We start from the raw sequence: 12,896 nt of genomic DNA, 5'->3' as shown, positions 1-12,896 counted from the left end.
GCATCTTACTGCCCATCCGTGGGTGCTTTTTATTCCAAATAAATGACGACAACTCACTATTTAAATTTGTAAAGAAAGTCCTGGTGAGGAACACCAGCACGCTCTGAAATAGATAAAGTAATTTGGGCAGCATTACCATTTTGATCACATTGATTCTACCCCCCAGAGATAGAGGCAGGGATGCCCATGTAGCGATGTCCTTCCTAAGGTTCACCAGGAGAGGCATATATTTTGCTGTATAGAGATCTTTGTGATTGTGAGTAATCCAAATACCGAGGTATTTAAATTTGGCAGGGCTAATTTTTAAAGGAACTGGACCCATGTGCTGCTCTTCCATTGGGGTCACAGGCATCAAAAAAGTGAAGGTTAACCTTCACTTTTTTGAAGGTTAACCTTGTAGCCAGATATGTTTCCAAACTTTTGAAGTAAAATAAGTAACTCAGGAACACTAGATAAGGGATCCGAAATATAAAGAAGTGTATCATCAGCGTATAAGGAAACTTTATGTTCAGTGCCAAACCGATTGATACCTTTTATCTTGGGGCTGTTCCTCAAAGCCACTGCAAGTGGTTCAATCGCAATTGCAAATAAGAGTGGCGAAAGTGGGCACCCCTGCCTCGTACCACGCTTTAGTTCAAAATAACTGGATAGATTACTGTTAGTGCGTACTGCAGCCATTGGCAAGGTATAAATCAGCTTCACCCATGAAACAAATTTAGGACCGAAATTAAACATCTCCAAGGTCTTAAAGAGATAGTTCCACTCCACCCGGTCAAACGCTTTCTCAGCGTCCAGAGAGATTAAAATTTCATTACAATTATGATCGGGTGGAGCAGAAGTATACAACACATTAAACAGCCGCCTGATATTAAAGAAGGATTGCCGATTTTTAATAAAACCAGTCTGGTCAGGTGAAACAATTGTGGGGATAATCTGTTCGACTCGTTTTGCCAACATCTTTGTAAGAATTTTTACATCAGTGTTTAAAAACGATATTGGGTGATATGAACTGCAGCTCAAGGGATCTTTATCCTTCTTCAAAAGCAACAAAATTACAGCCTGACGCATAGACGGCGGCAATAATTGTGTGGCAAGAGATTCCTCAAAAACTGATAACAACAGGGGAGAAAGTAAATCCGAAAATTTCTTAAAGAATTCTGCCAGGAAACCATCTGGTCCTGGAGATTTTCCATTTTGCATGTTTTATTTGCAGAGTTTATCTCAGCTGAAGAAAAATCTCTTTCCAGCTCATTAGATAGGTCAGAACTTAGTGAAGGGATTTTAATATCTTTAAAAAAGTCATCCAGTTCAGTTGGGTTAAGTGAGGCTTCAGAAGTATACAGAGATTGGTAAAATTTGCTGAAACATAGACTAATTCCAGCATTCTCACAACATTTTACACCATGCTCATCATTTATTGCTGAGATATCCTGTTTAGCTTAGCGCTGCCGTAGCTGCTGTGCAAGAAGGCGTCCAGCCCTTTCACCATGCTCATAGTAGCCATACCTAGATTTGGATATTAAATATTCGACCTGTTGGGTAGATAAAATGTTAAACTCTGTTTGGAGTAATATACGTTTCTTAAATGAATCCTGTGTAAAAGTATGGCAGCATTCCCTGTGCAATTGTAGAATCTGATCTGTTAGCAATTTTAGCCGTTCGATGCCTTTCTTCTTTTTGTTTGCACAGTAAGAAATGATTTGACCTCTTAGGTAAGCCTTTAATGACTCCCAAACAGTGCTGAGTGGCATCCCAGGAGTCCGATTAACATCAATAAAAAACTTAATTTCGGAAGCAAGCATATCGACAAAGTCTTCGTCAGATAAAAGTGAGGGATTAAGTCGCCAAGGACGATAGACCAATTGCGTAACAGGAACATTCAGTTGCATTATAAGCGGACTATGGTCAGGAATGACTATCGCTCCATAATCACTAAAGTTAGAATCCGTTTATCGAGGAGAAAATAGTCAGTCCGCAAATAGCTCTTAGGAACAGGGGAGAAGAACGAATACCGTCTTTGGGTCGGATTTTGAAAACGCCACACATCAACCACTCCGTAAGTGTTAAGAAATGAATTAATTGACTGGGCAGATTTAGAGAGAGAGGTCCTTCCCACTGTACTACGATCAAGAGAGGATAGCACACGGTTCACATCTCCCCCAATTATGAGATTATGTGTTGAAATATTAGGTCAATTTGAAAAAAGCGTATTAAAAAATGTTTGATTGTCCCGATTAGGAGCATATACCGAGACTAAAATAACTGGAAGTGCGTACAGTTTTCCCACCACTATTACATAGCGTCCAGCAGCGTCCGTTTTAACACTGGATGCCGTGAATTAAACCTGTTTACCAACCAAGAAGGCTACCCCTCTCAATTTAGATTGGAAGTTAGACTGAAACACCTGACCAGACCATCGCCTGCTTAGATTTACACTGTCTGCTTTMCGCAAATGGGTCTCCTGCAAAAAAGTAATATTAGCATTAAGCTGTCTTAAATGTGTCATAACTTTCCTAAATTTCACTGGACCATTAAGGGATTTCACATTCCAACTCACACAGTTAACTGAGTGACTGTTGGACGTATTTTTTTATTTTATTTTATTTTTTTGCGCTAGCCTTTAAAGGGCACCTAGAGTCTGATAACGTCTCACACCAGCAGCGTGGAGCGAGAACCAATTCATTTTCTTTTATGAAGCTTGGTGTGCTTTTGCATCTGTACGTATTTTTCTTGTAGCCTCGTGTTCAAGTGTCTGCTGCGAGTCTGCTGAGCTTATTACGTGAACTAGTTGAAACGCTCCAAGGAATGTTTGTGATGACGTGTTGAAGGCGGAGTGTCGGAAAAGAGTAGGAGCTTCTTAAAGAGACGGAGGCCCGATTTCAAGGTGTCAAATTGAGAAGCTGAAATTCGTTTAATTCATGTTTGATATACAGTATACAGCATTTTGATAATAACTGAAAACTACAAAATGAAAAATCTTACCAAGTATTTTCTCTGGTTTCCAGAGCAAATATCTTAGTACACTTGAACTAAAACAAAGCTAGAAAGAGGAGTTTATTTTCAGTAAATAATTCCTTAATATTGTTTGTTTTTTTAAGTACTTATTGTACTGGCAGATTATTTCACAATTACATTTTTCCCACGTTACAAGTGAAGCAATATTAAGGATTTATTTATTTAAAACAAGCTCTCAAATTTTGTTTCATTTCAAGTGTAGTAAGATATTTGCACTAGAAACTAGACCAAAAATATGAATCAAGATGTAACGTTGTTCCTTATTGTGCTATAAAATGGAAAAAACATAAAACTGTCCCTCAAACTAGTTACTATCTAAAGCTTATTCTGTATTTTATCTCAAGCTCGAGTCTAAATGACATTTAAATATGGCAGTAAATGTTAGAGCTGGCAATAATTCTTTCTTTTCTGTTTCAAATAAAAGCATTTCGCACTTATTCGTTTAAAATTTCTGTGATATTATCGAAATAGAGGAAAAACAATGGTATTTTTTACTCAAGGCTGACTCCTCTATCTCCTTGTTTCCGAATTCATTTCCATTTAAACTGTCTAAACAGAGGATTCATCACTCTGTCTACATTTTCAAGGACTTGTAAATAACATGCAGACGCTAGAGCAAGTTTCCTTCAGCTCGTTTTATTTACTTAAAATTCTTTTTTTCGCTAACCTGAAGTCACAGTGATGCAGACAGACAAAGAGATAAACCAGAGTGACCGGAGAAGCAGTGGACTAGCTGACTGAGGTGGGGAAAAAAAAGACACACAATGATCAACCTAAACAGATAAATCTGGTCAGCTAAGGTGGTAAAATCCTCATTGCAAAAGACGAGAAAACTAGTACAGCGTTTTATTTATCGCAGATTGTTCTACGACAACTCTGCTTATCTATGTTACACACAATGTCCAACGTTCCTCGGAGCAAAGCCATCTGTATCTGTTTAATCCTTACACAGTCACAGGTGCTTCCCTGCAGTGTTCAATAGGTCATCACAAGGCAGCACAGAGACAAACAACAATAAATGCACTCAGGCTCAAAACATGCCTGGTTTCAGACAGTAGAAACTACAGAAACAGCACATGCATGTGGCAAACATGAAACCATGCATCTTCTTTCTGCTAAGCAAAAGTCGAAATAATTGCACCAACATGCAAACAAGAACTATACTACATAAAATGGATATAAAAGACATTTACATGTAAATGTTGAGTGAGGAGAGCATGGTGATCTCACCACAGCATGAACTTAAAGATGAAAGACTCTTTTGAACATTTCACTGCCCCAGTTGAGTTAATCTAAAATTGAAGATGTCACTTCAGCCAATAACGGCATCACTGACAAGCAGGCCTCGATCAGTTCAGATGCCTGGATTTTGTCTATTTAAAGTAAAATAAAAACAAATGATCTGTTTTACCACCAGCAGCACTCACTGGAGCATGCAGGATGTAAAGCTTTACAATGAAAACAAAAGCAATACCTGTACAACGTAATGTCTGAGCACTGTGAGAGTACTTCTCAAAGCTGAAATTTGTTTCTTTTGTTATTTTTCCTCAGCCAAACAATTTTGTTTATTAAAATTTTATCTTTGAAAACTGTTGTTTTTGTTTTTCTTGTATTTTCTGCTTTGCCTGCTACTTAAAAAAGCATTTGTCAAAGAGAGCTACACTTGTTTTAATATATTAATTTATTTTCCCCTCTAAAATGCCCTCTTTACCTTTTCACCTCTCCTGTTTTCTCTTTTATTCGCTCATTTACAATTTTCTTTCTGTTTTTTCCTTCTGACTCTTTGCAGGATGCAAAGTGACAAAGAGCAAAGGGAGCTTGGTGGGTGGCCACTCAGAGTCAGCTTCTCTCCTATTGGTCAACATCAAGATTCAAGCTTTAAGTTGTCCTTATTTATTTTATTTATTTGATGCAATATTTGTCACAGAAATGTATAGCAGATAACTAATTATTCTGGAAAAAGACTGAACATTAACAGAGGCAGGAGAAAGAAGGGATAGAGGCAGGAGAGAAGAAGGAGGCACCAAAATTATTAAATAGTTGTAGGAAAGAATCAACAAAATGCAAAGCAAACAGCTTAGTGGTGTCATCTCGGCAAACACAGAGATGATCTGGGCAATTTAACTACTTACGACTATTATTTGAACGAAGCTGTTACTATGGAGAGATGCAGCTGAGAAGACCGAGAACTGACAGAGAAAAGAGAGCCATAGATGCAGCTACAGTGACCATCAGGGAAGAAGATATAAAAAGGAACAGAAAAAAATGTCTTCACCTAAATGTGATAAGATATATAGTTAATCTGACAAGTGCTACTACGTATTCCTGAATAGTTTTCCATGCTTTTCCTTTAAGCTCGGAGTTATTTAGTGGAAGAGAAGAAGCAGAGAAAACCAAACAGGTAGAGAGACAAGAGAGAGCAGCTAGAATAGCAACTAGGAAGGAGAATGTGTGCATCCTCCTCATGTGAAGCATGTATTTCAAAAAGCGCCGTATAAAGCATTCTTTGTAGTAGGACTGCTGGTTACCATAAAGATATTACAAACTGAAAATTCATACCAGATAACAGGAAGCTAAAACTAATCCACCTGCAGAGTTTTGCCTACAGTTTTAGCATCAGCGTCATTGTGTTGTTCTGTCAGAAAATTGCCTCTTTTTGAATCTGTATACTCCAGTTAACAATTAATCAGTTAATCATTACTGTAAATTAGTTGACAATTATTTCAACAATCGATTAATCACAATTAATTTGATCACGATTAATTCGATTAATTGTTCTAGCCCTAATATGTTATATATATAAACAACTAGTTTTTCCTAAAACCAGTTGTGGCACAAAATTGAAGCAGTTTTAATATAGAAATGATCCAGATGTAACCAGTAGTGGCTTCTTTAGTGTACAGTGATCCCTCGCTATAACGCGGTTCACCTTTCGCGGTCTCGCTGCTTCGTGGAAATTTTTGTGCAGTTTTTTTTCACAGTGCATTGTGTACTGCGTGATGATTGGGCTAAACAGTCTCCGAGCTCCTTCTCTACCTGTGTGCCAATATCGTTACGGTATTTAAATATAAGTAATACAGATTGGCCATTCCATTCAGGAGATAAGAGCTGAAAACTTTTAATGCCTGCTGGAAAAAACTGTGGCCAGAGGCAGCGCAGGACCCGACCGGAGGCTCGGTTGATGAGATCCATCGCTCTGCCGTAGATACAGCTGTGAATCTCGTGGGGCAGGTTGGAGGAGATGCTTTAATGACACGACTCCGGATCACATTAAAGCCAGATTGATGAACACGCATAACCGCTGACCTGAAAACAGGTTTTGTTCTTTGGTTTCAATGTAGAGTATTTAATTATGCTGTATAATAATCGTAAAAACTACTTCGTGGATTTCACTTATCGCGAGTTATTTTCGGAGCCCAACCCCCGCGAATAACGAGGGATTACTGTACTCTATAGCACCTGGTTAACATGGCCTGCATCACTACAAAATGAACATTTGTTAAATGTGACTATAAAATAATATGCGGCTGATGGATTCTGAAAATAATTGTCATTAATTTAGATCTAATATTCTGCTATAAAGGAATAGATTTCAGAATATGATGAATAAAATAATCCCCTCTTTCTTGCTGAGAACAGAGCTTATTGATTGTTGAGCTTGTGATGCGAAGCCGAACACGCAGGGAGCATTTCACCAGTCTAGAGAAGAAGTGAAATGAGAAGCAGCAGAAAAAAAGGCAAATATCACACTAATAGTAAAGAAGCCGAACATGAAAAACGGAGATACCTCAGAAAACAGGTATTGATCCAAATTCACAATGGAAGCCTGCACAAAGCCGGACCAAGGTTCCTGACGTGACCTTAGGCTGGAGGGATTGCGGAAAGTCAGCAGGAACTTTCAAGAAAAGCACACAGGTTGGGTGGAGTGTGTCACTTATTTGAAGCTTTTATAACTTCTCAGATCTTAGAGCTTTTTTTTAAAACCTCCGTGAGCTCAGACTAAAGCAGCATTTTGCTGGGAACATTAAGAAAGTGAATCATCTTTTACTTTGTGCTTTTTCTGAACTTGTGGCATTACTGTCTTAGTCAACAGGCATGAAAGAGAAATAAATGGACTTTCTATGTGACTCCTAGACCTTGGGTTTACTTTAGGATGAAATATAAAATTACTCAACTGAGAAATCATAAAGTCTATTTATTTATTCACATTTAGTTTCTGGATGTGGTTCTAAATAATTCTCTTTAATTGATAGGTTTAATTGGTTGGTGCAATTTATAACTGATTTGTATAATTGCATAAATCACGGAACTTGCTGATGTAAGACATTTCAAGCAAACTAATCAAATTTGTTATTTGTTTAGAACTAAAAGATGCAACTACCAGCATGTTGTTTCTTTTTGGGGTTTTTTAGAAAACATATCTAGACTGACTAAAACACAGCTGGATGATAAGCTTTGGTTTTCCTCATGAAGATTTTACAAATTAAAAAGATTTTAAGAAGCACGCTTGAGAAAAAACAAACCTGCTAAATTGGCTTTGTGTTTGTTTGGGCCGATGACATCACAAAAGGCAGAAAAAGAGGAGTTCTGACATTATGTGTTTGAGCTGGATTTTTCTAAACTTTAATCTGTTTATAAACCTGTGAACCTTTTGTTTTTCATCTTCCCTGGTGTTTGACACTGAAATGCATATTCAAAAACCACTTCCATATGCCTTCCTGCTGACAAATTTTTCTTCAATGCAAGCAGTATTCTCAGGTACGGCTAGTATGTTTTGCTGCACCCACACATAAGGACTAATGAAGGATGGAATTAATTCAAAACACCATAAAGAGAAAGAAACAAAAAAAATAATACAAACGGACAAAGTAAATTAATAAATAAACCTGTTATCAGCTTCCTTTTACCTCATGTGATGTCACCAGATAAATGTGCTTGTGTGGAAGCTTGTTTGTGGGAATTAAGAATTTATCGCATTTAAATAATTTACAACAAAACAGCAAAAGAAATTTTAAAAAAGGTCAATAATGTGTTATTCTTTAGTAGCTATAGGCTACTTGATTTTTACGTAAACATTGGTACAGGCTTTAATTCACTAAGACGTATAACATCCAGGAGTGTAGATGGAAAAAGTCCAGTAAAGCTACATCTATACATAAACCCATCAACTAATGGAAAGTTTTCCTATGCGAGGTGGAAAATATTGAACAGTGAGAGCAGGGACAGCACGACAATAAACAATTTCTTGTTAATTGTCCTCCGGGTGCAAAGCTGGTTTCCACTTCTAATTTCTCCTTTTTGCAAGGGGTCCTAGTGGGTTTAATTTTTAAACATAGGCGTTTAAACGTTGAGGCGCAGAATGAACAAGCTATATCAATCATCGTGCCACAAGCTCCGGGCATCGAAGGAGACGATCACCATCCACCGACTAACGGCTCTCCGTGTACAACACAGAGTTACAGGACAAAATAAACATTCAAATTCCCCTCCGGAGGTCTCACTCCACCAAATCTGGGACACGCCAAATTGGGATTATTTTTTAGGGTAAAAATCACTCCGCCGCCAATCTCAGGCAAATGACACACATGTCCTCTGGAGGGGAGGAGAGGAGAGTGTCAGCTCGGATCCACGAATCCGCTCTTATTCAAACTGTCCTCAAACGAGTTAAGTGTCCCGTTTAAAAACAACACAAAAAACAACAACAAAAAACAAGCAACACCTTTAAATGATCCCCATCACGTCTCCCACCGGACCCTTCATCTACACCACATTAAGACGCGGTACTACAGCAGCCATGGAGGGCAGAGATGCTGTCATTACACAATGGGAGCGAACCCGTTACCCACCTTCATCTCGCGGCGGCGTTCACATATAACGGCCGTGTGGCGGTGATTCCTCCCGCCGGTGCTGGACGTCCGTCCCCGCTCCTCCGCTCCGCTCTGTCTCCGGCTGGCTTTACACGGCAGGGAAGCCTCGGGTGCTCCCCCTCGCGCTCTGCCTCATGGGTGTCCGGGCTCAGGGAGCTGTCTGGTTATTTGTTCGGGTGCCTCGGCTCTGACTCCTCGCAGCGGTTGCCTCCCTCTGACTGGGGTGTGTGTGGATGTCCCTCCGTCGTAAAGTAGCCAATGCGCGCGCGCTGGTGCTTATGACGCATGGTCGTGTTCAGTTGGCACGCGCGCTTACACGTTCATAATGATACAGAGGTAGAAAAAGCGCATTAATACGTGAGGGAAAGCGAGGGAATATTAATCTAGTCGGAGGGGTAAAGTGTTAAAACCGAGCAGAAGTAGAAAGAAAGTGCTCAAATCTCTACTCAGGTTATAATTAAAGGATGTTTATTTAAAATATGGCCCGAGTGTCACTTGTGTCTCTTGGACAATCGCTGCTTTCCAGTAGCCGCATTATTATTATTCCATTTTTTGCATAGTTGGCTGTGTGATTGTAAATGGTACGTTTGGTTTGTGTGTGAAGTGAATTTTATTTGTTCATTTGTCTAATTCTTTTATGTTTAATGTAGTTTTAAAAACATTACTATGCACATGCTTCTGTATTTAGAAAAAAGCAGGGTACACCTTGGACCACAGGACAACACAGAACAAACAACCATGCACATACACACTCACTGGATATCGTACCCAAAAATTATATTCAATAGGATGCCTGTACTTCGATATATTTTTATCTATTAAAAAAAAAGTAGTTAACTCAAAAAAAAATTACTCAAGTAAAAGTATAAAGATGCATAATTACAAAATAACACAGTTAGGCAGAATACACACCTTTCCTCAACATAAAGATACTAAATCAAGACTTAATGTAGTGTATATGTCAGATCGGGGTAAAGTACTTTCAGTGACAATATCTACTGTTTACTGTATATTCACTTGACCTCCACAAAGCCCAGCAGGCTCAGCAGATAGAAAGTAACATTAACATTTACCACACAGCTTGTGTACATACAAGACGTCTCACTTTAACATAAACGGTAGATGTGTTTCTGCTGCATTTTCTGATTAAAACATCCATCCATGATCTTACACGCTTGTCCCTAGTGAGGTTAGGGGGTTTCTGGTCCTACCTTCAGCAATCAACGAGCAAGACGGGGGGTACACCCTGGACAGGTCGCCAGTCCATCGCAGGGCAACACAGAGACGCACAGGACAAAGAATCATGCAAACACAAATCAACACCTAAGGAGAATTTAGAGAGACTAAGGTTTTACTTTTTTTGAGTTTTATAGAGTCATATGCCATATCTGTAAATCTTGATTCAGTTTAAGGAAATTCTAATCAAAAGGCTTTTAGTGTGCCCCATTTGACAAATGGCACAAACTGGCCCTTTGAGGTCAGTTTTCTTCAAAATATGGCAAATGTTTCAATTGGTTTTGCCGCCTTCTCTGCACTAGAAAATGTTTGGTGTGGACATACATAAGCACAGAGAGATATTTAGGAAATGATATGTGAGTGATTCCTGGCAATGCTTGTTGCTGTAGTTAATCTCTGAAGGTTGAGCAGACAGGAAATGCCGCGTTGTTGCACAGATATTATATTTGGTTCAGAGGAGCTGGAGGACTTTGTTGCCCCTGTGGTGCAGGCAGTTAAGGGATTTTCTCTGCAAAGACAAACGCTCCGATTTTAAATCTCTTCCTGCCTAAACAACATGGCTTATTCCTACACGTGTTGTACTTGTGCTAACTTGGATTGTAAAACACTAATAGTACTTGACAAACCTTCTCGCACACCAATCACTGCTGTTTGGAGATACATTTACATACAACAGTTCAAATATTTATACTAATGCATCAGTACATGAGCCGATCGGTTGGCAGTTGTGTGGAAACTAAAAAAATGTTAAGATCTACAAGAACCCCGGCGCTGCAAAACGTGTAACAAGACATTTCATTTCACTCAACACTAAAACAGACGATTAAAGCTCAAAACATGTCAACAGTTCAATCAAAGCATTTCTGAAAAATGTAGGACAGTGTTTTATGTGTGTGTGTGTGTGTGTGTGTTTCTGAAGCATATTTCTCACAGGGCTTTGGGAATGCTTCCAGGAAAGCGGTAGGATCATATATTCTGCATGCCGCCCTTGTTTTCACAGCATACACAATAAATATTAGAAATACTGTTTATTAGAAGCCAGAGACTCCGTCGTAAACTAATGATTTAATATTCAGTTAGGAAAGTCTTTAGATCTACTCGCTTGTCCTCTGAACAGTAGAGAAGTGAAAGCCGAAGCTTGTTTAATTGTGAAGACTAATATTTAAATCTGAAGCAAAATGGGGTGTTTTGTAATTCACAAGCCCTGAAGGCAAACCTGAGAATGAGGCCTCCATGCATTATTCGTACCCTTTGTGTAGTAAAAGAGTGCTTGGGATAGCTGAAGATAGCCAATCAACCAGGCACCAACCCTGTTCTTACCCCATTATTCTTAACCTAACTGAGAAAAATGGCTGCACATGTTCAGGATTAAATAGGTGGGTTAAAAAGTTTGTCTGATACTTATAACAAATATTGATCAAAGCAGGCTAATAATAAAGACAAAACTTGGTTCAACATATTCACTGATAAGGTTGAAGACAAATTTAACCCCAGGGTTTCCCACAGTTCATTATAAGCCTGGCGGGTCACCAGGCTTTACTTGTGTCCCCACCAGGCTAAGCATTGCCCATTTATTTAAGTCTTTTTTATATGTTTTTTCAAACTTTAGAGTTGGTGTTCAGGTATTAATCTTCTAATCTTTCAATAATACATAATTATCAAGTGATATTTTCAAAATTTTTGTCAGCTTTAAAGATTTTTTTAACTCAAAATCACCAGGCTTATTAAGTTTTCGAGGGGAAAACCCTGTAACACTTTATTGGTAGAAACAAAAATGGAAAAAAAACATGCATATTTTTCCTTTCCATGAACAATTATGTGTGACTTTGCATTTATCTACCTCACAAAACCCCAATAAAACACATGGAAGTTTGTGGTTGTGGTTGTGAATCTGAAAATCAATATCAGAACGTTTTTTTTTCTACTTTTCCTGTAGAGTTTTCAAAAATACCTGCATTGCTTTTTAAAATTGCATCCAATAAGAATCCCACAAGTCTATAAAAACTGCAGTACTAATTTACTCTTCCTCTTAATGCCTTCCTTCCTGGTAGTCCCGCAGAGATTGAACCCCGGAGGATGATTTCTTTTCATCACGCTTTCCTTCACTCATTGCCTTTATTTTTTTTTTACCATGATGAACATTTTTTAAACTACCAGGTATAGTTTGGTTCCTCCAGTGTCCTGCTGATGTGCAAACATGCCAGAAAGATTGAGGAATGATGTGTGCTGCAATGATTTATTGAGCTGTTGTGTTCAGAGCTCCACGCCAATGCTGCAGCGTTATTGGCTCCTCTGTATGGGTTATTATTCTTGGGAAGAACATTAGTCTTTTATGAGGCTGCACTGTCTTTTCTTCCTATTGATCCTCTCTGTGATGAAGTGTAGAGTTTGTCCACTGTTTGTTAAACACCCTGCTTCTATTACCATATTACACTTATGATTTTTTTCAGGTTGTTTGTTGGTCAGCAATAATGCACAACACCTCTTTGCTAAATGGACAAATTTAGCTGAATGGGCCGGTTTTTGATCGATTGGGGGATTTATTATCTGATTTGATGAAAGAGATTTATTATCGGCAAGACTAGGCAATATATTAGAATATTGGGTTTCATGAGAGTTGCCCTGCGACAGACTGGCGACCTGTCCATGTGACCCTGCCTCTCGCCCGGAACGTTAGCTGGACATAGGCACCAGCAACCCTCCCGACCCCACTAAGGGACAAGGGCGCAAGAAAATGGATGGATGGATGGATGGATGGATGGATGGATGGATGGATGG

General features: G+C 38.8%; 1 protein-coding gene across 2 annotated transcripts in view; it reads right to left on the bottom strand.

Moving 5' to 3' along the window:
* The window catches only part of gal3st3 (galactose-3-O-sulfotransferase 3), a 42,886-nt gene extending 33,744 nt beyond the window's left edge, over nucleotides 1-9,142 (bottom strand). For both annotated transcript variants that reach the window (XM_008427910.2, XM_008427911.2), the window contains exon 1: nucleotides 8,862-9,142. In XM_008427910.2, the coding sequence (XP_008426132.1) occupies nucleotides 8,862-8,867 (6 nt within the window). In that variant the 5' untranslated portion in view covers nucleotides 8,868-9,142. The remainder of the gene's footprint in view (nucleotides 1-8,861) is intronic.
* Between the last annotated feature and the right edge of the window lie 3,754 nt (nucleotides 9,143-12,896).

Source organism: Poecilia reticulata, linkage group LG14 (assembly GCF_000633615.1).
Source record: "Poecilia reticulata strain Guanapo linkage group LG14, Guppy_female_1.0+MT, whole genome shotgun sequence".
Classification (NCBI taxonomy): Eukaryota; Metazoa; Chordata; class Actinopteri; order Cyprinodontiformes; family Poeciliidae; genus Poecilia; species Poecilia reticulata.
The sequence above is the reverse complement of the archived record's forward strand: the minus strand, read 5'-3'. Positions and strand labels throughout refer to the sequence as shown.